Raw genomic sequence first — 20159 nt, 5'->3', positions numbered from 1 at the left:
GCGTAAGAATGTTACTCCAAGCGCACCGGGCTCTTCCCGCCCTACTCCAGGCTGAGTTACGCACCTTGCGTACGCCGTGCACTTACGTAACGTGCGTCTCGGCCCAAGTGTTGCCTGCCCTGCAGAAAGGGTTACGGAGCGCGCCCCTTGCGCAGCTGACTTTGGGGAATAACATTACTCCTCCCCTCCGCCTTCTTCGCGCGGGTCCCCAGCCCTAAGTAAAGAACGTTACGCACCTTTCGTAGCCCGCCCGCTACTGCACGGGGCGGTGTTTCGCCGAGCGCGCTTAGTGCGTAGTTGGATTCTGTGAATAGGCGTAGGTGTTTCGGAGGGCCGCAGTTTGCGCAGCGCCGGGCCGCCCGTAACGTAAGCGGAGCGGGCCGGGGCGGCGGCGGCCATTTTGTGCCGGGAGCGCGGAGGAAGAAGACGCTGGTGTCTCCACACTGCCCGGGCCCTGGAGCCGACCGAGAGCCCCGCCGTTCCGGCCGCTGACGCCCAGCGGGTCTCGGACCCACTGACCACCTCTTCTCCTTTTGTGTCCCACCAAAGAGGCGAGGTGGCGCAAAGCGAGGCCTCCGAGGCGCAGCCGCCCCTGGCTGGACCCTCTCCCCGTACCCCCAGCCCCTCGCCGTCCCCACGGCCGGCGTTCCGCTGCCTCTCACCCACCCCTCCGGGGGCGATGAGAGGCTTCGGGGACCGGGGCCGCGACCGAGACCGCGGCGGGTAAGGGGGAGGGGGTGTCGGGGGGGCGGTGGGGGAGGCCGAGCGCTTGCGTTGGGAGGGCGGCGGGGAGGCCGCGGGGTCGGGGGCAGTGTGTTGGAGTGGCGGTATTGGGGGAGACAAAATCCACTTTTTTGTGGAGATTTCCCCCCATAGATTCTCGTGTGGGGGCGGGGATAGTTGGAGACTTACCTGTCCCCAAGGCGGGGTGGTGGGTTTTGAGCGTTTTGTGGTTTGTTTTTCTTTTTTTTTTTTAATAATTTATTTTTTAAAATTTCGCTTTTCCACCGTTCACGTGTAACTAATTCTTAGCCTTGCTTGCAATTTTAAGGCCTGCGTCCACCCTGCCCTCTTAATTATTTTCTGGCAGTCACCTTTTCTGCCCCGCGAGACCCGTGGCACCCTCCCTCCCGCAGCCACGAAGGTCTCGGTGGCCCTGGCAGGGCTGGTTGTCCTTCTGTCTGTCCTTCTGGTTGTCATTGCTCCTTCTGGACTTGCTGGAAAGATAGCAGTGGGGGAAGGATCTGTCTCAGCTGCTCTCCCGGGCTTACCGTGATAGGAAATGGGATTGGAAACGCTGCCATGCGGGGCACTTGGGTACTCGGGAGGGGGGTTTCGGTGAGCCGTGGTGCTGGACCACACTTGCCAAGCTTTGTGTAGTGCTACAGAAATTGTTTGTCTGGTTCTGTAAAGGCCTAGTGCTTGGTACTGTTGAATCTGTTGCTTGAAGAAGGCTTGGCTCGCAAAAGCCTTTTGCGGGTTTGATTTGGGTTTTTTTGTTTTTTTTTTTTTCCTGTCGACAATGGCAGCAATAAATTCAGTGACGTTATACTACATAACTGGATTGAGTCTCGAGGTTTTTAGGGGTTGAAGGTAATAAAGCATTTATGCCAGGCCTTTTTAAAGAGAAAGAACTGATTTCTGAGAGTTGCGTTTTCAGATCGTGAGTAGTTCTCAAGGATTAGCAAAAAACATATAATGTGGGTTCTTCTATATGGTAAGGTAGATCTCAATTAATGAGTCTTCTCTCGGTTTTTTTTCTCCACCACTTCCTTTTCCTCTTGTTTTCCTTTGCCACTGGGAGATTAAAAGAGTATTTTGCTATACATTGCAGTGCACTTTGATATTCAGTTTCTTGTTGTCTGTGGAGAGAGATAATTATATTATTGCTTTATCTTACACCCACATTTAACATTCTGAAATTAAAAGATGCTTTAATTTTTTTTTTTTCACAGAGAGGAGGGTACTGGTGTTATTCTGCTAAGAGTTTTCCAGCTCAGTTTAACACAAGGACATTGGAGTAAGCGCTTTGGCAAGTCTGAGATAGATCAGACCACAGCTGTTTTTGGAGTTTAGTGAGTGAGTTTGAGTATGCAGATTGATATATAGTTATTTAAAAGAACGCTGGCCAAAGCGTTGCCACAACATTTGATGTGCCTTAAAATTAGTGCAATTTAATTTTCTCTAAAGTCTGTAATTAAAGTGGATGCTTCTCTTTTAGATCAGGGGTTTTTCATGAGTAAAAGGAGTGCCTACATGTTTCTTTGTAAAGTTTGTGGACATTTGCATGATTTTTTTAATTATTATTATCCCAGAAGCTTTAATGCATTAGGATTATATTTGTTGCATACGTTCTTTTAAGGTGTGAAGGTATTTGTAACCACTAACAACTGTCTTCATAAATAACCTGTATAAAATGGTGGGCCACCCAGTGTGCTGGTTCAGCACCATTTGAAGGTTTATCACCACTTCTTTTGTAGTCTAATCACATACAAGGTTTCTGGTTTTCTCTTGTCAGGAATGAGGTGTAGGTGACTTCTTAGGATGGAAAATGCTTGGTTATGTTTTGCTCTGGAATGTACCAGGTTTACTCAGTTCTGTTCCAGAAGTGGTGGCACCAGTAATATTGGGGAAGAATGTTTTGAGCCAGCCTGAATTTATCTTTGAAAAGAGCTCTGTTGGCAAAGCAGTGAAATACTAGATTTAAATCAGTTTAATTGGGGTTGGAATCTCATTTTACTTGTAGTCAGAATGTGAAGTGTCAATTACTGCCAGTTTAGCAAATGAACCCCCACAGAGGCAGGGTTCAAGGGCTACTGTAGGGCTCCTTCTTTTCAGCTCAGCATCCAGGCATATTGTGTGTAAGAGTGGAGAGATGAAACTATGTGCCTTCTGTGTAGAATATATCATTTTTTCCCTCTGGATAGCTGTGGAGAAAGTATTCATAGTACCCAGCTGTTGGCAGTGTCCAGTCTTACAAGCAGCTCTGTCACATGTTTCCTTTTCTAAGGGAACTCATCAACCCTTTGAGTGAGGTTATGTGTTTTGTCGGAACTGCTTGGGTACTGAAATTGTTGACTTTTTGACCTCAGCTTAGAATGACTGGCAACAAACATTATCACCAGAGGTGAATGTCCCTGTAAATGAAAGTCTGTGCTTTTTTTTTTTTTTTTCCTTTGTCCTAAAAGGAAATGTAATGCTTAAATGCATTTTTTAAAGTTGTCTTTCACAGTCTTTTTCATAAGAGAAAACTTGATGACTGTGCAGGCTGTCTGGGGGATCTGATAGACACACAGATGAGAAAATAAGGGATATTCATGGGAAAGGGAAGAAACCTAATGCACAGTTGCAACACAGGAGACATTTTAAAACTAACTTAGCAAGTTTTAAGTTAAATTATGTCTACCATACTTGGCCTTTCCAACAATTTAGCTGCTTTGTCCTGTTAGAATGTTGATTTGAGTTCTGTTTCTTTGGTCTCTTAGTCGCTATAATTTATAGTTTCCATTGGGAAGTGATTTAAAGAACAAAGGTACTCAATGTTTGAGCAGGTAGTCCTGTACTTAAGGTAATTCAGAAGTATTTTTCAGCTCTTGTTTATTTTTTGTTAACCCTTCCACCCCCTGTTGTTCACAAGTTACTCCTGTAATAATGTTGCTTAGAGATTTTTGTTGCTTTCAGTTTATTTCATTACCAGGTTTTTATGTAGTAGTGGACTGCCTGGGTCAGGTGCAGACACTTCGTTTTTGCTGTCTGGAAGTTGTTTGAAATGGGCATGTCTCATGAATTCATGTTTTGCATAAAGCTGTACCTTTAGGACAAAAATGGACTTGTGACAGCATTTTGGAAAGTTTTCTGTGCTGTATTTGTACAATACTGATGAAAGTCCAACAACTCTTCTTTTGGTGTGTTGTTTTAAAATACAGTTAATGATATTTACAGTAAATAATAATTTAATGCTACTGGGTTTTTACTGAGTCTTACCAGCTTATTGCCAGAAGCTCATGTTTTGGCTATTGCAATAACCAGTCATAACAGTTCTTATCTTCTGAAGTGTATATAATTAACTGGATAAAGAAAATTTAGAGAGAAAGAGCAGTAACTTTTTAATTGTACTGCTAGTTAGAATTCTTTTTGTGAACATGAGCTTCTTGCTGTCTTCAGTCTTCATCACAGTGCATTCGAGAGAGGATGTGGTTTTTCCCAGATATTTTTTTGGCTTTTTTTTTTTCCTAATAGGCTGTGTTTTAAAAGTAAGTTGTTTTTTAAAATTTTTGTTGATTACAGAATTACATATGGACTTCCTGGCTTGGCTGGACTTGTTTACTTTCTGTTCTTCGGTCTGCTGTTTTTCATTAGAGGCATACTTCTTGATAAGAAGGGAGAGAAGATAGAGAGGAGGAGACAGTGAAATAGCTGTTTAGTGTAAAACTAACCTTGAGGGACAGAGAAGGAACTTGCAAGGAGATATTTTTCTCATCCCTTTTATATAAACCATGTTGTCAGTGCACTGCCAGTTTCAAGACAAATGCTGTAGGTATACTCACAGCCGTGTCCTAGAGACAGGGGCTTTAAAGGGGTGATTTACAGTAAATGGTTTTAGGTTCAGAACCAGCCCAAAGCAGGTTTATGTTATTTCAAGAAGTTTAATACCATCGTAGTGATTGGAGGGAGGTGACTTGCTAAAATGTTGTGCTCATATGTCAGCTTGGGGAGAACACAATTGAAAATTGTTAAGAAAATTTCAGAGTAATTCTAGGATAGTTTTTAAGTACTGGTAGTATTTTTTTAAAATAACTGACATTCACATTCACAGGTTTGGAGCAAGTCGTGGAGGTCCTCTTCCTCCAAAGAAATTTGGTAATCCAGGGGAACGTTTACGTAAGAAAAAGTGGGATTTAAATGAACTGCCCAAGTTTGAGAAGAATTTTTACGTGGAACATCCAGAAGTGGCCAGGCTTACTCCAGTAAGTGCTATGTTGTCTGCAACAGAAAATGTTACAAGTTGAAAAACTTGTCCTTGGAAGTCTGGGACAGCATGTAAAACAGAGCTGACTCTTAATTTAAGCTTGTTTGGCATGTGTACTCTACTGGATACTGATTCTAGTTGCCTTTTCTATTTAACATTAGCAAAGGATGTGCTTCTCTTTTTGTTTTGGTTTTTTTTATTTTTTTTATGAGATATTTTATATTTTGTGATTTGTAATGCATATTTATAATGCTTGTCTGGTCTAGTGAATTATCAGTGGAAATAAAACTTAAAAAGTTACAGTACTGGAGAAGCCTTGGAAAAACCTAAGGTAATGAACTAAAAGTGACAGAAATCCATGAGAAAGGTTTGAAAGTAATATTTTGTCATAAGAGTAATTTGGGCTGAAAGAGGCCTTGGGGGATATCTCTAGCCTAATCCTCTGCTTAGAGCAGCAGTAAGTAGAACTAGAGCAGGTTGCTTAGTGCCTTGTCCTTTTGTGTTTGAATATCCCCAGAGATGAGGAGAATTTATATCCTCTCTGGGTGGCTGTCTCAGGGCTTAATGGTTCTCATGGGATTTTGAACATCTTTCCAATAGTGATCTATCAAATAGTTGAAAGTAGCTGTTAAAGGTCACTGTTAGCTCAGTCTTTCCCAGGCTAAACAAATCCAGTGTTCCCAGTATGTTCTCATATGGCCTGTACTGCAGCCTCCAGCTTTGCTCCATAATTGGACATGCCTTGTGAAAACAATGTCCTTCTCACCTAGGGGACTCAAAACCAGGTGCAGTACTCTGTGTTTACTCTGTAGATACAGTAGTCTTCCATTCCTACTGAACTTAAGCCTAGTCATCATTTTCTCTTGCACTGTATTTTTGTAATTAGAAATTAAGAGATTTTGTTTTTAACATGAGGCAACAAACAAACAGTGTAATTATCTGATTGCATAGATTTACACATCCTTATGTGAAATATGCATATGGCATAAAGGAATTGAAGGGGATTTTGACTTCTTAAAGATACTACATCTTCAGCTATTGAACCATGGTTTGCATGAGCTGCTGTACCTGCCTGTGTCTTAGCCAGCTAAAAGGATTTTCATGTTTCACCAGAAGTAATTTTCTTTTTTTACCTTTTAATTCAAGCTCAGGGGATTCTCAGAAATACTGGATCTATTGCTTTGGATAAAGCCCATATTTGGTATTGATGTGCCTCTGTTGGTTTCTAATAAGGATTACAATAATGTCATGAATTGTCAAAGCATGTTGCAAAGGACTCTTGGACTTGCAAGATAACCTAGACAAAAATAAAAAAGCTTTTTCTAATCTTGAAAGTGTGCTTATGTGGCTACACATTTCAGAAATATTACAAGAAGTTCCTTAAAAAAATTGTGAGGTCCTAGGGTATCATTATGATGTTGTCAGAGCTTCTTTGATTCTCTGAAACAATTCCAAGCACCAATTAGAGTTGCAAGTTATCCAGCATCAACTCTGTATTTATCTACCTCTGGAATGTGTTAATTGAAGGAGAAACACTGCCCTGCCTTCTGTTCATGGTATATTAGGACCTATTTAGTTTGTTTAATTCTTAGCACTGTCACATAAAGCATCTTTCTTATCCTCTGTTTCTAATCACTTTTGAAGCTGTTGGTCATTTCTGGCTTCTGGAAAAAGTGTAATTCTTAAAACTATTCTGTTACCATAGTTTTTGTTTGGAAGGGCTGGTTGTAAGAAGAGATTGAAGTTTGTCCTTCTAGGCTATGGAGAGAGTTCATACCTCTGAATACCTGAGAAGCTGTACAATAACTCAGTCTTTATATATAAATTCTTTAGGAAAGAAGTATTTTCTAGATCTGTTTTAATTTATTTCTCTAACAAGGCTGTTATCCAGAGGTGAGAAGAGAGTAGTTAGAAACACGCATTTTAAATGCCTTTTTCTTTCTTTCCTTTCTACATAAATAGTATGAAGTCGAAGAACTGCGAAGGAAGAAGGAGATAACAATTCGGGGAATGGAGGGCTGCCCCAAGCCAGTGTTTGCCTTCCACCAGTGTAGCTTTCCACGTAAGTATTTTTACCAATTTTTAAGATCATGACGATTGCTCAGAAAGTACCTGAGCAGTTACTGGTTCTGTTACGTGAAGAGTTTTCTAAAATCTCAGTTATCCTTTAAGAAATTTATTCTTTTTCTTAAATTCTGAAGAGTATGTGATGGATGCCTTGATGGACCAGAACTTCACAGAACCCACTCCGATTCAGTGCCAAGGCTTTCCACTAGCCCTCAGTGGTCGTGACATGGTGGGCATTGCACAGACTGGCTCTGGGAAGACACTAGCAGTGCGTATTCTTTCCTTTTCTTTCTTCACCTGGCAGAAATTACCTATGGGTTAGTTTTTGGGCTTGCCAGTACCAGCAGTGGGATGATTACATTTTTGAAGCTTCTTGTATTGCATCGTGGAATATGCTTGAGTTTCAGCTCAAATACAAGCCTGTTGTATTCACAGGTTTGTCTTTTGTGCATCTTTCTGTTTGGACGTTTGGTCAGTTCTCTTTGGTCTGTGCTTACATTGTGGTTTAAAAGACCACACTTTAGCACGCTTTTTTTATGAACTACACAGGTTAAAATAAAAAATGGTTGAATTTTAGCATAGACATTAATTTTAACTGTAATGTTAAAAAGAATTTTTATTCTTTATTAAAAACATTAGCTAAGGTAATGATTACTCAGTTCTGCTGACTTACACTCCAAATGCAAGTGAGCCTTCCTTTCAGAAGTGCTGAGTAACCAACTTTTGTGCTCAAGCCCAAGTGGATGCAGTTGGTCAGCAGCTCTGAAAATCGTATGTTCTGCTCGATAAATGCAGGTAATCTGGTTTTCAGAATCACAATTTGTATATATTATAGAATACTGTTTTCTTCTGTTTTAGTACTTGCTGCCTGCGATTGTTCACATCAACCACCAGCCATATTTGGAGAGAGGGGATGGGCCAATTGTAAGTGCTTGTTGATTCTCTGCTTTTTTGTATGTGTGGCATGACATTGTTAGTGAGGTGGTGTTTTATTTAATGGAGGTATCAGGATAGTAGTTTTTCCTATCCTATTCCTATCAGAATAGGAAGTTTTACTATCACAGTGTGAGTATCCCACTCAGTTGAAATTCTGTGCAATTGCTGATATAGTCTGAAGATATTTAAATGTTTTAGCTAATAAAGAGCAGATGGTCCAACTTTGCTTGTGGTTTTATGTTAGAGGTGTCTATTCAGCTTGACTCTTCCTGAATCATTTCCTTTTGCAGTGTCTGGTTCTGGCACCTACTAGAGAGTTGGCCCAGCAAGTGCAGCAGGTGGCTGATGATTATGGCAAATGTTCAAGACTGAAGAGTACCTGTATATATGGAGGAGCACCCAAAGGTCCCCAGATCAGAGATCTAGAAAGAGGTAATTTTAAAATGGGTGCTTCCAGTTTCTGGAGGAAAAATTCTCTGTAAAAATAAGACTTAGCAAAACCTGTTTGGAAGGAGGTGAGAGTGAATGAGCGTCTCATTTTCCAGTTGCAGTGATAGTTCATGAGGTAGTTCTCTTCTTTGCTGTATAGTGACTTGGATATTAGATTTTCTTTCTGTTTGCTCTTTGAACATTCCACTTGTGAAGATTTTCCAGATGTAGAAAGAAGAAAAGAAAACAGAAAGATAACATTATTTTAAGGAAGTGCAATACCAGCATGTTTAAGGAAGGAATTTTCTTAAGGCAGATTTCATGTTTTCTGCCTATGTTCATTGAAATAATCAAACTTTGTTCCTGAATATGTAGAAACTTCTTTGGACAGCAGTAGCAGCATGTGGTTTTGCTTTGGTAGTAGTTTTTTTTGTAGTTTTTGGGGTTTTTTTAAATTGTTCTTAAGCACTAAACACTATGTACCCTGTAAGCAATCACTGTAACATGGTAGTGCTTAAGTGATCTATAATTCAAATGCAGGAATGTGCTGATGGCTTTCATCTTCACCAGATAAAAAAATACGTAATGGAATTATGTGAAAAGATGCAAGAACTATTATCAAGGCAGATACACATACAGATCTATTCAAGAAATCAGAAAATTTAGCTTACCACTGCAGTTTGCAGGGTCTGTGTTGCAAACTTCAGCAGTGGGAGAAAGGCATGCATAGTAAAAGTCTGTGGGATATCTCTGCTCAAGAAAGCAATACTTTCCAATTCAAAACCAGCATCTTCAGTGGAAGAGTCCAAGGTTTCATGAAGAGTCCTTGGGATGATCAGCTTGCTGGGTTTTTGCACACCTTTCTGGAGTGCTTTAAAATGGATACTCTGCTTAAAAAGAAAATCTTTTTCATGCCCCTTCTTCCTGAAACTTCCTGAAATGCCCCTTCTGTGGGCATTTCAGTGACACTAAAATACTGTAAAATTTGGAAATCGGTGGAAACCAGATCCTCCTTTTAAAGAATGTGTAAATTGCCCAAATCAGTGTTAGTTAGGAATATTTGAACTCTCTTCTTATCCCCCCAGACATTGGTAGGATGGTTGTCTCTCATTGTTGGTGCATAATTGCTCACTATGAGTCTGTGCTTTGGCTTTATGTATTTAAAAAAAAACCTGAAAGTAATTTGACAAATATAGCAAGAGGAGCACTACACAGAGGAGCTTCTCCAGATTGTGTAATTCTGGATGAAGGTAGTTCAGGCTTGAGTAGAAGCTTAAGAATTTCTGATTTTTGGACAAATCTTCACAGGTGTTCTCTGGCAGTAACCTTTTAGTTTCTGTACTGCATTTATTATTCAAATGGCACTGTAACTGTAATTTCAGAATGGAAAAAATATTTAACATAACTAGGGCTTCTACTGAAGTGATTCAGTCTTGGGTACGAATGAGGGTGGTGCTTTTTTTTAAAAACAATTTTGCTCTGGAAGGTGATTCATTCTGACTAAAAATACCAGTTGACATTCAAATGAAGAGCCTTACTCTTTTTCCTTATTCTGTTCTGAAGGTGTGGAGATCTGCATTGCTACACCAGGTCGCTTGATTGACTTCCTCGAGGCTGGAAAGACCAACCTTCGTCGGTGTACATACCTGGTGCTGGATGAGGCTGACAGAATGTTGGACATGGGATTTGAACCACAAATTCGTAAAATTGTTGACCAGATCAGGGTGTGTGATCCTTTTAGAAGGGCAGCCTCCTTTGTTTTCCTGTTTGAAATCTAGTACCATAAACAAATCTGTTTTCCCTTTTCCTTAGCCTGACCGCCAGACTCTGATGTGGAGTGCCACCTGGCCAAAAGAAGTGCGCCAGCTTGCTGAGGACTTCCTGCAGGACTATGTTCAGATCAATGTGGGAAACTTGGAGCTAAGTGCCAACCACAATATCCTGCAGATAGTGGATGTATGCATGGAAAGCGAGAAAGACCATAAGTAAGCTGGTGTTCTCACCATTTCAGTTTCTTTGGTTGTACTTCAAAGTCTCCCATGCTTTGTCAGCCTACTAGGAATTCCACACAGGGAAGTTACTTGTACTACTGTTTAACCATTGAGTGTTACAAAGTAAGTTAATCCTGTAATTAACTAGTCTGGTGTATATTTTGACCATACCTTTGTACAACCAGCAGGAATTCTGTGTGATGCTGACTAATTTATTGAGGACATATACACATCTATATGTCTCTTGGGAGGGAGATCCTGTATTCTGGTACGTGTGGCTCTACACCTTGGCTCTCTTGTTGGTTTTAGACTGATACAACTGATGGAAGAAATCATGGCAGAGAAGGAAAACAAGACTATCATCTTTGTGGAGACAAAGAGGCGATGTGATGATCTCACTCGAAGGATGCGCAGAGATGGGTGATTAGCTTCTCCCCTTCCTCCCCTTTTTTCCTAGTGGGAGACAAAAATTGAAATCAAAAGCAGTAAGCTTTAAATGTTCGTGATGCTATTGTTGGGAACAACTTATCCATTATTTTCTTGGCTGAATTCAGTCATTGTTTCCCAGAAGATTCCACTCCATCAAAGTATTAGTACAAGAGAGAGTGTAAGCAGTGCAGCTTTTTTAGTGTATCAGAATCGTGATATGCTGATGGGGACTGCATCAGTATAGCAAAAAAGTGATTTGTCTTAAATGGTTGTTTATGTAGGTAGTGGGTTTACAGTACACATGCTGGGTAGCTAGAGGCCAGAGAATAAGATATTTCTCAAATCTTAGTGTTTTTCCCTTTTAAACAAAAAGCCAGTAAAACTAACTGTTTCCTTTAATGTATGTACTTTCTATCTATACTAATGTCCATCTCTCTTTGGCAGGTGGCCAGCCATGTGTATCCATGGAGACAAGAGTCAGCCAGAAAGAGATTGGGTGCTCAATGGTGAGTCTGTGACTGACAGGAGAATAACCTGGGCTGCTGTACCTAGTTTACCTAGACAATATTTTCTCTGGTCTGGGTTATGTGGTTTTTTTTTGTTTTTTTTTTTCCTTTTTTTTCCTTTTTGTTGTTGTTGTTCTTGTTGTTTGTTTTTTTTAATCTCTAGCCCAAATAGACACATGTAAAAGGACTTCTCTTGCCTTTGTACTCTATATTTCAGTACCTGTGCCTTTATTTGTTTATTTTGATAAAACAAAGTGGGGAAAATTGCTTAACGCAGCTGGATTTTGGAAAATCCTTGAGGCTTTATATCCTGACTTGTGGTTTCTGGATTAACCCACCTTATCTAGCTTCTGGAAAATGAGCATTTAATGTAAATCAAGTTCAGGTAACTTTATCTTTTTGAAAAATCTTACTTCATAGCATGCTTTGTTTTACAGAGTTTCGTTCTGGAAAGGCTCCTATCCTCATTGCTACCGACGTTGCATCTCGTGGGCTAGGTTTGTACACATAGACCACTCTTGCCTACTGCTGCATATTTTTCTTCTTTGGACTGAAAAATGTTTCTTTTAAAAAAAAATTCAAAGCGTGATTTTCCCCCACATGTGAAATACGTTTTTTAACATTAATCTTTTTTTTTTCTTTCATATTCAAAGTCTCTTCCTGCTCCTAATGAACAGGCTTTGGTCTGCAGCAAGGCCTAGGCATGACCAATCGATCGCCAAGAGGGAGAAGAGACGTCCAATTATGCAACCCAACCCTTCCACCACACTCACTTCTTCCCCAAATCCAGCTTTTGTTGCTGGATGGTAGGGATGGATTGCTCTCAGTTCAGAGCATGTCAGATAAAGTTCAAGTAGGAAGTTGTGGGAGAGCATTTCGACAGCAAATAGCGAATATTCTCCCCATTTGACACACCACAGATTTGAACATACCAAACCCAGCGTACATGCATGTTTACCCTGCAGATGTATTCACATCTGAGAAAGCACTGCTCCAGATCTTTGCTCTTGATGTGTAACCTTCCCTCCTCCTCTGTGTTCCTTCTAGGCAGGACCACTGAGATGATTTATGGCCTTTAACATCTTGTTACCCAGATGTGTAATTGAATCAAAATCGCACAGCTCTGTTCTTGTGGTATGAAAATGATCTGTCTGGATGCATCAGTTGTGCCCCCTTTTATAATAAGCATATTTATATTGTGAAACACCATGTGCTGAGTGCCGTCCTTATGCATCTGCCCATCCTAGAAGAGGAGGATGGCTGCTGAAGTGCTCTGAGTTTAATAACACACATGGAATACTCTGCCCACCCTGAGTTTGGTAGATGATAAACTACTTTGGAGTCAATGTCTCATTGTAGTAAATTCTAGACAAAATTACTGCAAATCGGTGGAGATTTAACTCAGACAATCTAGTTGGTTAAAAACCTCAGTTACCTGAGCTCTTTGTATGCTGAAAGGGTGGCTGTGCTGTGCATCATATGGTCACTTTAACACAGGCAGACCATTAACAGACTTGGCAGCCTTTGTTCACACAACCTTCACCCCTCCTTCCCCTCCCCCCTCAAAAAATGTCCAGCACTTCCTCAGGAAGTGATTATATGGACTTCAGTCTCTGCCCTCTAGGGTCATGTCTGGACCTGTGCAGTTAGAACTTGGGCCTGTTGGGAGAAGGGACTGAGGCCTGAAACCAGTTTGTATGAAAGAGAGCTGCTTTCTCTAGCAGCATTTTTTAAACAGGCTTGCTATGTGCTGGTAGCTTCTTTGTGCATCTTGCCTAGACATTTAAAACAGCCTCAACCCCCTCAAAAAAAACCCAAACAAACCAACAAAAAAACCAACACTCTCCCCCAAAACGACTCAATTGGATAACACTTCAGAAAACAGTCTCCCCACTTCCCGTCCACTTCACCCAAGCTAAGGGGGAAAGGTATCCGAGTCTGTTTCTTGTTACTGAACAACATCTCTGCTTGTTTTGGGGCCCTGAGTTTGCTGCTTAAAGTAAGTCACTTAACTGGCAAACTTCTGGACGACTTCCTCCAAGATCCTGGAAAGTGAAGGCTTCTACCTAAATAACATAAAACAGGGGCGCGCGCCTTTTGGCTGAGTCACCAGGGCTTTCCCTCTTCCTAATGGAACATTGGTTTCAAAAAAGCTTCTTTCAGGTAAGTTCTGAGTCCCGTAATGACTTCTTTGTGATAATTCCCTGGAGTGAGGTCCTCTCTCTGCGCTGATTTTTTTTTTTCTTTTTTTTTTTTTTCTTTTATTTTGTTCAGTCTATTAAACTAAAAACATTGGATTTGTTTTGTTTGGTTTGGTTTAACGGAAGCTTTCATATTAGCTGCAGATAATTCTCAGTGCAGGGGTGGGGGTACATCTACAATGATGGTCTAAACAGCTCTCTGGACTAGCATGTTGGCTAGTTTATCTGTCCCGTTTAATAATTGGAGACTGTCTGTGCCATAGAGTGTTCTGATGGTCTGACAAAGGGAATGTTTCCCAGGTAGCTGTCAAAAATTATTTACAGTCTCAGTTCTTGATCCTGCTACATTATCTTCTGAAAGTGCAGGAGGATTACGAGTGTGCACAAGCACTTGGGAGCACGCTAGACTGGAGAAGCTGAGTCTTGTACACTTCTGGTCTTCAGCGAGCTGTGTGCTCTACCAGGACCGCTTTCTAGTCTGGAAAACACCCTTGCATCTTCCTCTTCCTGCCTTCCTATTCTTTCTACTCCTCCCCAGTCAAGTCAGTTCTGTCTGCATTGGTAGCTACAATTCCTTGTGCTTTCTGACAGGAAAGCACATCCTTGTATCCTCTCTGGTAATTCAAGTCACTTGCTACTGGATGTGTAAAACGGGACTGGCTGAGGACCATGTAGCCTGGAGCTTGTCAGTCTAGCTCTACACCCTGGCTGTGAAGATGCAATCTGTCACACGTACTCCTCTCTATACTTCACTTTCCCTTTTTAAAAAAACTGTTGCATCAAGGACCCTAGCTGGAGACTCGCGCAGCCCCCTGTGAAACCTGCCTTCTCACTCCCTTTTTTTGGTGTGATTCAGGACTTTGGAGTCAGCAAAGACTGAGGAGCCCCCCCTTTGCTGTAATAAGAAACAGACATAAAGTCCCCCTCTTGTCACAACAACCCTCAATGTTTTTATTTTTCCTACAACCCCTTTGAAATTGATGCAGTCTGGGCAATAGATGCAGTCTGACCCTTTGGATGTAATTTTTGTATCTTCATTTTTTTGACAATCGCCCCCCTAAGAGCCCCAAATAGGGGACAGAAAGCGTTGGAGGACCTGAAACTTTTTACCTGAGCCCAGGTTCTCTGGCGCTTCTCAACCAAATGGGGCTACAGAGAAGCGTCTAAGCCAGTTCACAGAGCGAGCGTGTGTGGGGACTTCTCGCTGCCACGGACCCTTGATGCATGCTCCCCGCGCTCCAGTGGTCCCGTGTCAGAGGGCGGAGTTTTCGAAAGGAGGCCGCCAAAAATAAAAGGCAAAGAGACGGGATCGGCTGCAGCGGTTTCCCACAGGAGGAGGGAGTGTGCATCGGTCTGGTAACAAACAGAGAATGTTTCTCTCTTTAAAACAAAACAAAAAAAAAAAAAAAAAAAGGAAAGGAAATCACAAAAAAATCTGTGTTTTATCTTGGATATTTTCAGAATATTCTTGTTAAAATGCAGATTTTAATTTTTTTTTTTAATGAGCTGTTAGGGTATTTACTGTAGAATGGTGCATTTGAAAATACTGTGTAATATAGCAAATAGGTGCTTTTGGTACTTAAGGTGCTTTCACTGAAGTGTTACACTAACATTTACTTGATATCTGTCCTAGAAGTTTACAGAGTCTGTCTTGTCTTAAAACACACAATTCTGATCTCCTAAATTTTAAAACTGTTGCATACAAAGCCATTTTATTAATTTTATTTCCTGCTTCCATCTGAGACTGGAAGTAGGGAATTGCTTAAGGAATTCAGGATTGTCCAAATTATGCAGGCTTGCCAGAACTGGACAGAACAGCACAGAAATGTTAGTGCAATGCATTCTGATGATAACTACAAAGCTGACTTAAGATACTTTAGGTCTGAATAATTTTTAATGAGTTGGCTGAATGAAACTAATGTAAATTGAATGCCTGAAGCTTTAGGCTAGGGGAATTAGTTCACTGTATTTTATTAGTAATGTAAAAGTAAGTGTTTTTAAGGTTGCCTTTTATTTCATGTTACTGAGTGAAAGGTAAGTGATCTCATTACTGTTGTTTTTTGTTAGACTTCTCCCAACAGAGTAAAAGCTTTACCATGGCAGTTCTGCCCTTCCTCCACCCCAGTTTGCTCTGTCTGATGGTGACATTTTCACTTTACAGATTGTGTTAAAAAAAAAAAAAACATGAAATTCAATTAACTTACAAACATCAGTGTCTTTGACACAGGAAGGCAGAGAAATGCATTCCGGGGAGGATGACTTTTGAGTGCAGGCAAAGCTGCTTTAAAATTGCCATTCTTTTTCAGGACACTGACCTTTGTTCCTGATGATCTTAAATTTCAGTCTTCTACTCTTTTGGGATGAGTCTGTCTTGTATTTATTCCATGCAATTACTAACTTTGTATTTTTTTTTCTTATTACTGTCACCTGCATTCGTGCTCCCCACCTTTCGTTGGCACGTCCTCTCTTCTTCTCCCCTTTCCTCAACCCCACCCTTTCACTGTGCTTCGCTCCTGGGCTCTTCACAAGACGTGGAAGATGTTAAATTTGTGATAAACTACGACTATCCGAACAGCTCCGAAGATTACGTGCACCGTATTGGCCGTACCGCGCGTAGTACCAACAAAGGTACTGCCTACACCTTCTTCACACCAGGAAATCTGAAACAAGCCAGGGAGCTTATCAAAGTCTTGGAAGAAGCCAATCAAGCCATCAATCCAAAGCTGATGCAGCTTGTGGACCACAGAGGAGGAGGAGGTGGCGGTGGAGGTAAAGGCACAAGGGCGAAGGGCCACACAGGGGATATGTTCCCCATTTTGAGGGAGGGAATGTTAAAAGAGGGTAGGGAAGTCGTAAGTACAAGTCTAACACATTAGTGATAAAGCTGTTCTATACTTGAGGTCCCAAAACTTGATGTAGATGTAGTACTTCTGTCCCAAGGGAGAGGCAGTACCCTGTTTATCTTGGATGTAGAGTTTTTTTCTCTCACAAGGTCCTCAGGGAGCTGATTTTGCTTGAAGTAATTACTTCCTCACAGCTCCTACTAAGGACAAGGCAACAAGGTAAATGTGCAAAATTGAAATCAGTAAAGGGATACCGTGAGTCTCAGGAACTGACAAGACTTTTTTTTTTTTTTTTTCCCCCCCATTCCCTGGAGGAATAAGCAGTCTCCTTAGACTTGCAAATTAGTCCTAAATTCCTTTAGTTTCTTTGTCTCCAAGCACATACATAAAGAACCCTTGTTGAACTTCATGTTTACACCTTGAACAAAATGAAGAGGCGTATGCACAGCCATGCAGAGAAGTTAAAGTCAGTCAGAAGATGATGCTCCTTGGGAGCAAAATTCAGGATGTAGAAGGGGGAGAAAGGGTGGCAGAAGTGTACCAGAGATCATTGTTTAAGACTTGTTTATGGTACTAAATCTTGATGTATCCATCGCCAGGAGGTCGTTCTCGTTACCGAACGAGCAGTTCAGTAAACAACCCTAACCTGATGTACCAGGAAGAGTGTGACAGGAGGCTCCGGGGAGTGAAAGAGGGCCGGAGAGACTCAGGTGGCTTCAGAGACCGTGAGCGTGGTGAAAGTTATGCCAACGGAGCCAACAAGACCTATGGCAGTGCCTACGGGAGCCCAAATTCTGCTTTTGGGGCAGCACAGAGCCAGTATGGTTACACTCAAGGGAGCTATGGAGCAGCTGCCTATGGCACGAGTGGCTATGGCACTGCAGAGTACAGTGCTAGTGGCTATGGTGCCAGCACCACAGCTGCCACGGCTGGGAGAACCTCACAGAGCACTACCCAACAGCAGTATGCAGGGATGGTGGGGCGCTCGGGCCAGCAGCCACAGCCGCTCATGTCACAACAGTTTCCACAGCCCCCTGCCACTAACGTGATGGGCTATATGGGACAGACTGCCACCTACCAGTACCCACCCCCTCCCCCACCCCCGCCCCCCTCCCGCAAATGAGACCACTTGCTGGTGACCAGTGTAGACCTCTTGCATTTAAAGGAACCTTTTCTTTCTCTTCTTTCCCATTGTGATGTCTCTCATGCAGGTTAGACTTAGAATTCACAATCCAAAAATCCCTTGAGCCCATCAGAAATGGCCCCCAGTCCACATTTATGACCCTGTCCTTTTTTTTTTTTTGTTCTTTTTTTTTTTTAAGATATATGTATAGTTGACTGGAAAATTTATTATTTTTGTCTTGCATGTTGAGGAATTTGGAAATTTTATTTTTTTCTAAAAGAGAAGGGTACAAGGCAGATAGGTCCCAGCTGGATCATCTTGGTGTCTAAGGTTTGTGTGAAAATTTGCTTTTGAGGGAAAGAAGTTTCTATTCTGTAACACGTTAACTTAATTTCAGGAAGTATAAAGAGAGATGGGAAACTCTGGGGGAGCCTAAAAGCACTTCATTTAAAGTATAAATGCAAGGGAGCAATGTTCACTTCTCCTAATCTTAACTTTTTTTTTTAATAGCTCACTATTACTGATTGTAATCTTACTGTAGGTGACTTTCCGTAGGAAAACTCGGTTCATTTGTCTGAGCTGGGTGGTGTTCAGGGTAAAGCCTTGGGTATATTGTTGGCAGCTTCTCAAGTTCTGGAAGCCCCATTTTCTGCTACCTGTAACAGCCTGCAGTAGGGAGCTTGGGTTCAAAAACTGTGTGTCAGAGAGCAAATCTATCTTGCATTCACTGCCTGAAAACCAGGTAGTAGCTGTGGGTACCTCTCCTGGAATGTTCAGCTAAATAAATTCTTTCCCTACAATAGTTAAATTGCAGCATCGCAAATGTGGAGCCCAATTATCATTAAATTGGTTACTGCTCTCAGATTTCTGTTTGGTTTATTGAAAAAAGTCTTCCTTGAGAGCCTGGAAATTATGCAGAACTGAAGTGATGGACAGCATTATCTTGTTCGTTTGTCCTTCACAAACAAACTCCCTTTTGCCATGGGGAATGTTCTGAATGTCACTGCGCTCGATAAAATGTGACAGAGTTTTCCACATTTAAATTTAAGAGGTTTGAATACGGTGGGCTGGGGGGAGGGCGGGGGGGAGGAAGACAGGAGGAGATTGCCTGGGGTCTCCTTTTCATGAGGTAAGCAGTGAGCTGGTTAGTGCATCTTGATTCTGAAGCTTTGTTTCTTTTGTACCTTGCACTGACTGTTGCTTTCTCTGGCTTTTGAGTGCATTTCCCTGCTCCATTGGTCCCTTTGAGCTGAACTCTTGCAGGTAGGTAGTATTTTAGAAAATGTTAGAGAAGAGTGAAATTTTAGTACATACATAAATAAAACTTGTTTATTTTACAGGCTAAGGTGGGTGTGAGGGGGGTTTCCCCCTTTAGTAAAGCATGTTGTTGACTTGTTATTTCTAATACCAGACGGTTCAGAGACAGTAGATGATAACAGGAGTTGGCTGCTCTTGGTCTGATAAGATGACAAAAGGATGGATACATCTCCTGGTTTGAGGCACGCTCTTTGCATTAGGAGAGTGCAGGGGGGTTGTGGGTTTTTTCTGTTGGCGTTTTGCATATGGATCAACAAGGCAGCCCACTCCTTCTGTAGCAGAGTGGAACTTCTTATAGTCTTGGAAAAGAGCTTGCTTATACAGAAATTATTTCTTTAAAAATTTACTTTATTCCCAGAGTAAAATTTTGGGGGATGGATGTGCTTTTTTTTTCCTTTTTTTCTTTTTTTTTCTTTTTTCTTTTGTTTTTTTTGTGCAGTACACAGGTAGGTTGCTGACAGGGAGAAGGGAGATTCCTTTCAGAACCTTAGTTCCCTGGTTCCATTTTATATTTCCAGTGCATGGACAGGAAGTTCCTTTGCTTGTGTTACGTGAAAGCCAGAAATGTTTATCCAGGCACTGACTGATAGGTCTTTGGCCTCCCTTGCAAGCAAATGCAGAGTTGATATTTCTTCTGTTTTAAATTTGGGAGTAGAATGCAGAAATGCATTTGAGGGGTGTAGGAGTAGAACATCTCACTGGCTGGCTTTAAAAAGGGTCTCTGGACTGCCAAAGCTGCCTTATAGTCTGTTACAGCTTTCACTTTTGGGGGCGACTTGTGCATGTTTAAACATCAATGCCAAGTTTTGCAGTGCTTTATCGCCATTGAGGTCAGCTGAAGTCCAGGGTCTCGGTTCAGTTCAGAGTGTCAACCAGACCACTAAATGCACCGTGGCATGTACTGCCCCTGTCCTACCTGGTGCTCTCTGCTCTGCTCCATGTACCAGCTGGAGGGCCCTTGTTGATAAAGTATTAACCTCTAGTGTTGTTTGCGTTGTTTTCAATCTGTAAAAAGTTTGTGGGAGTGTCAGATATCTGAGCTGGGTGTTTCCTCCCCTCCCACTTCCTGAAGCAATTTACTGTTTGGATTTCTCTGAACAATGGGAGGGTTACTAGCTTTGTGTGGGATCAGCATCTTGTTTCACACACCTGCTGGTCTCTGAACACATTCCTGTTGTATTAACAAAGACTTGAATTGAGAGATTCATAGATTTGTGGTGTTCAGGCACAGGATACTAAGAGCTATGTTACTATTCTTAGTTTGTAAATTGTCCTTTTGATACCATCTTGTTTTCTTTTGTAGGTATAAATAAAAACACTGTTGTCAATAAATTGTGAACTTTGTCTT

At 41.6% G+C, this 20159-nt stretch overlaps 1 protein-coding gene across 4 annotated transcripts; it reads left to right on the top strand.

Moving 5' to 3' along the window:
- Window positions 1–392: 392 nt before the first annotated feature.
- DDX17 (DEAD-box helicase 17) lies at window positions 393–20143 on the top strand. 4 transcript variants are annotated; one of them, XM_062492178.1, is made up of 13 exons: window positions 393–723; window positions 4817–4967; window positions 6932–7031; window positions 7171–7304; window positions 7895–7960; window positions 8263–8404; window positions 9965–10125; window positions 10214–10386; window positions 10702–10812; window positions 11266–11327; window positions 11765–11824; window positions 16058–16297; window positions 16974–20143. In XM_062492178.1, exons 1-13 carry the CDS (start codon window positions 680–682, stop codon window positions 17492–17494), a joined length of 1965 nt encoding a protein of 654 aa, XP_062348162.1. In that variant the 5' UTR covers window positions 393–679; the 3' UTR covers window positions 17495–20143. The 4 variants fall into 4 exon arrangements, with proteins under 4 accessions (XP_062348162.1, XP_062348160.1, XP_062348161.1 ...); XM_062492176.1 differs by having other exon boundaries at window positions 16971–20143; XM_062492177.1 differs by having other exon boundaries at window positions 16058–16303; window positions 16971–20143.
- Window positions 20144–20159: the final 16 nt, after the last annotated feature.

Source organism: Cinclus cinclus, chromosome 4 (assembly GCF_963662255.1).
Source record: "Cinclus cinclus chromosome 4, bCinCin1.1, whole genome shotgun sequence".
In the NCBI taxonomy this organism is placed as follows: Eukaryota; Metazoa; Chordata; class Aves; order Passeriformes; family Cinclidae; genus Cinclus; species Cinclus cinclus.
The sequence above is the reverse complement of the archived record's forward strand: the minus strand, read 5'-3'. Positions and strand labels throughout refer to the sequence as shown.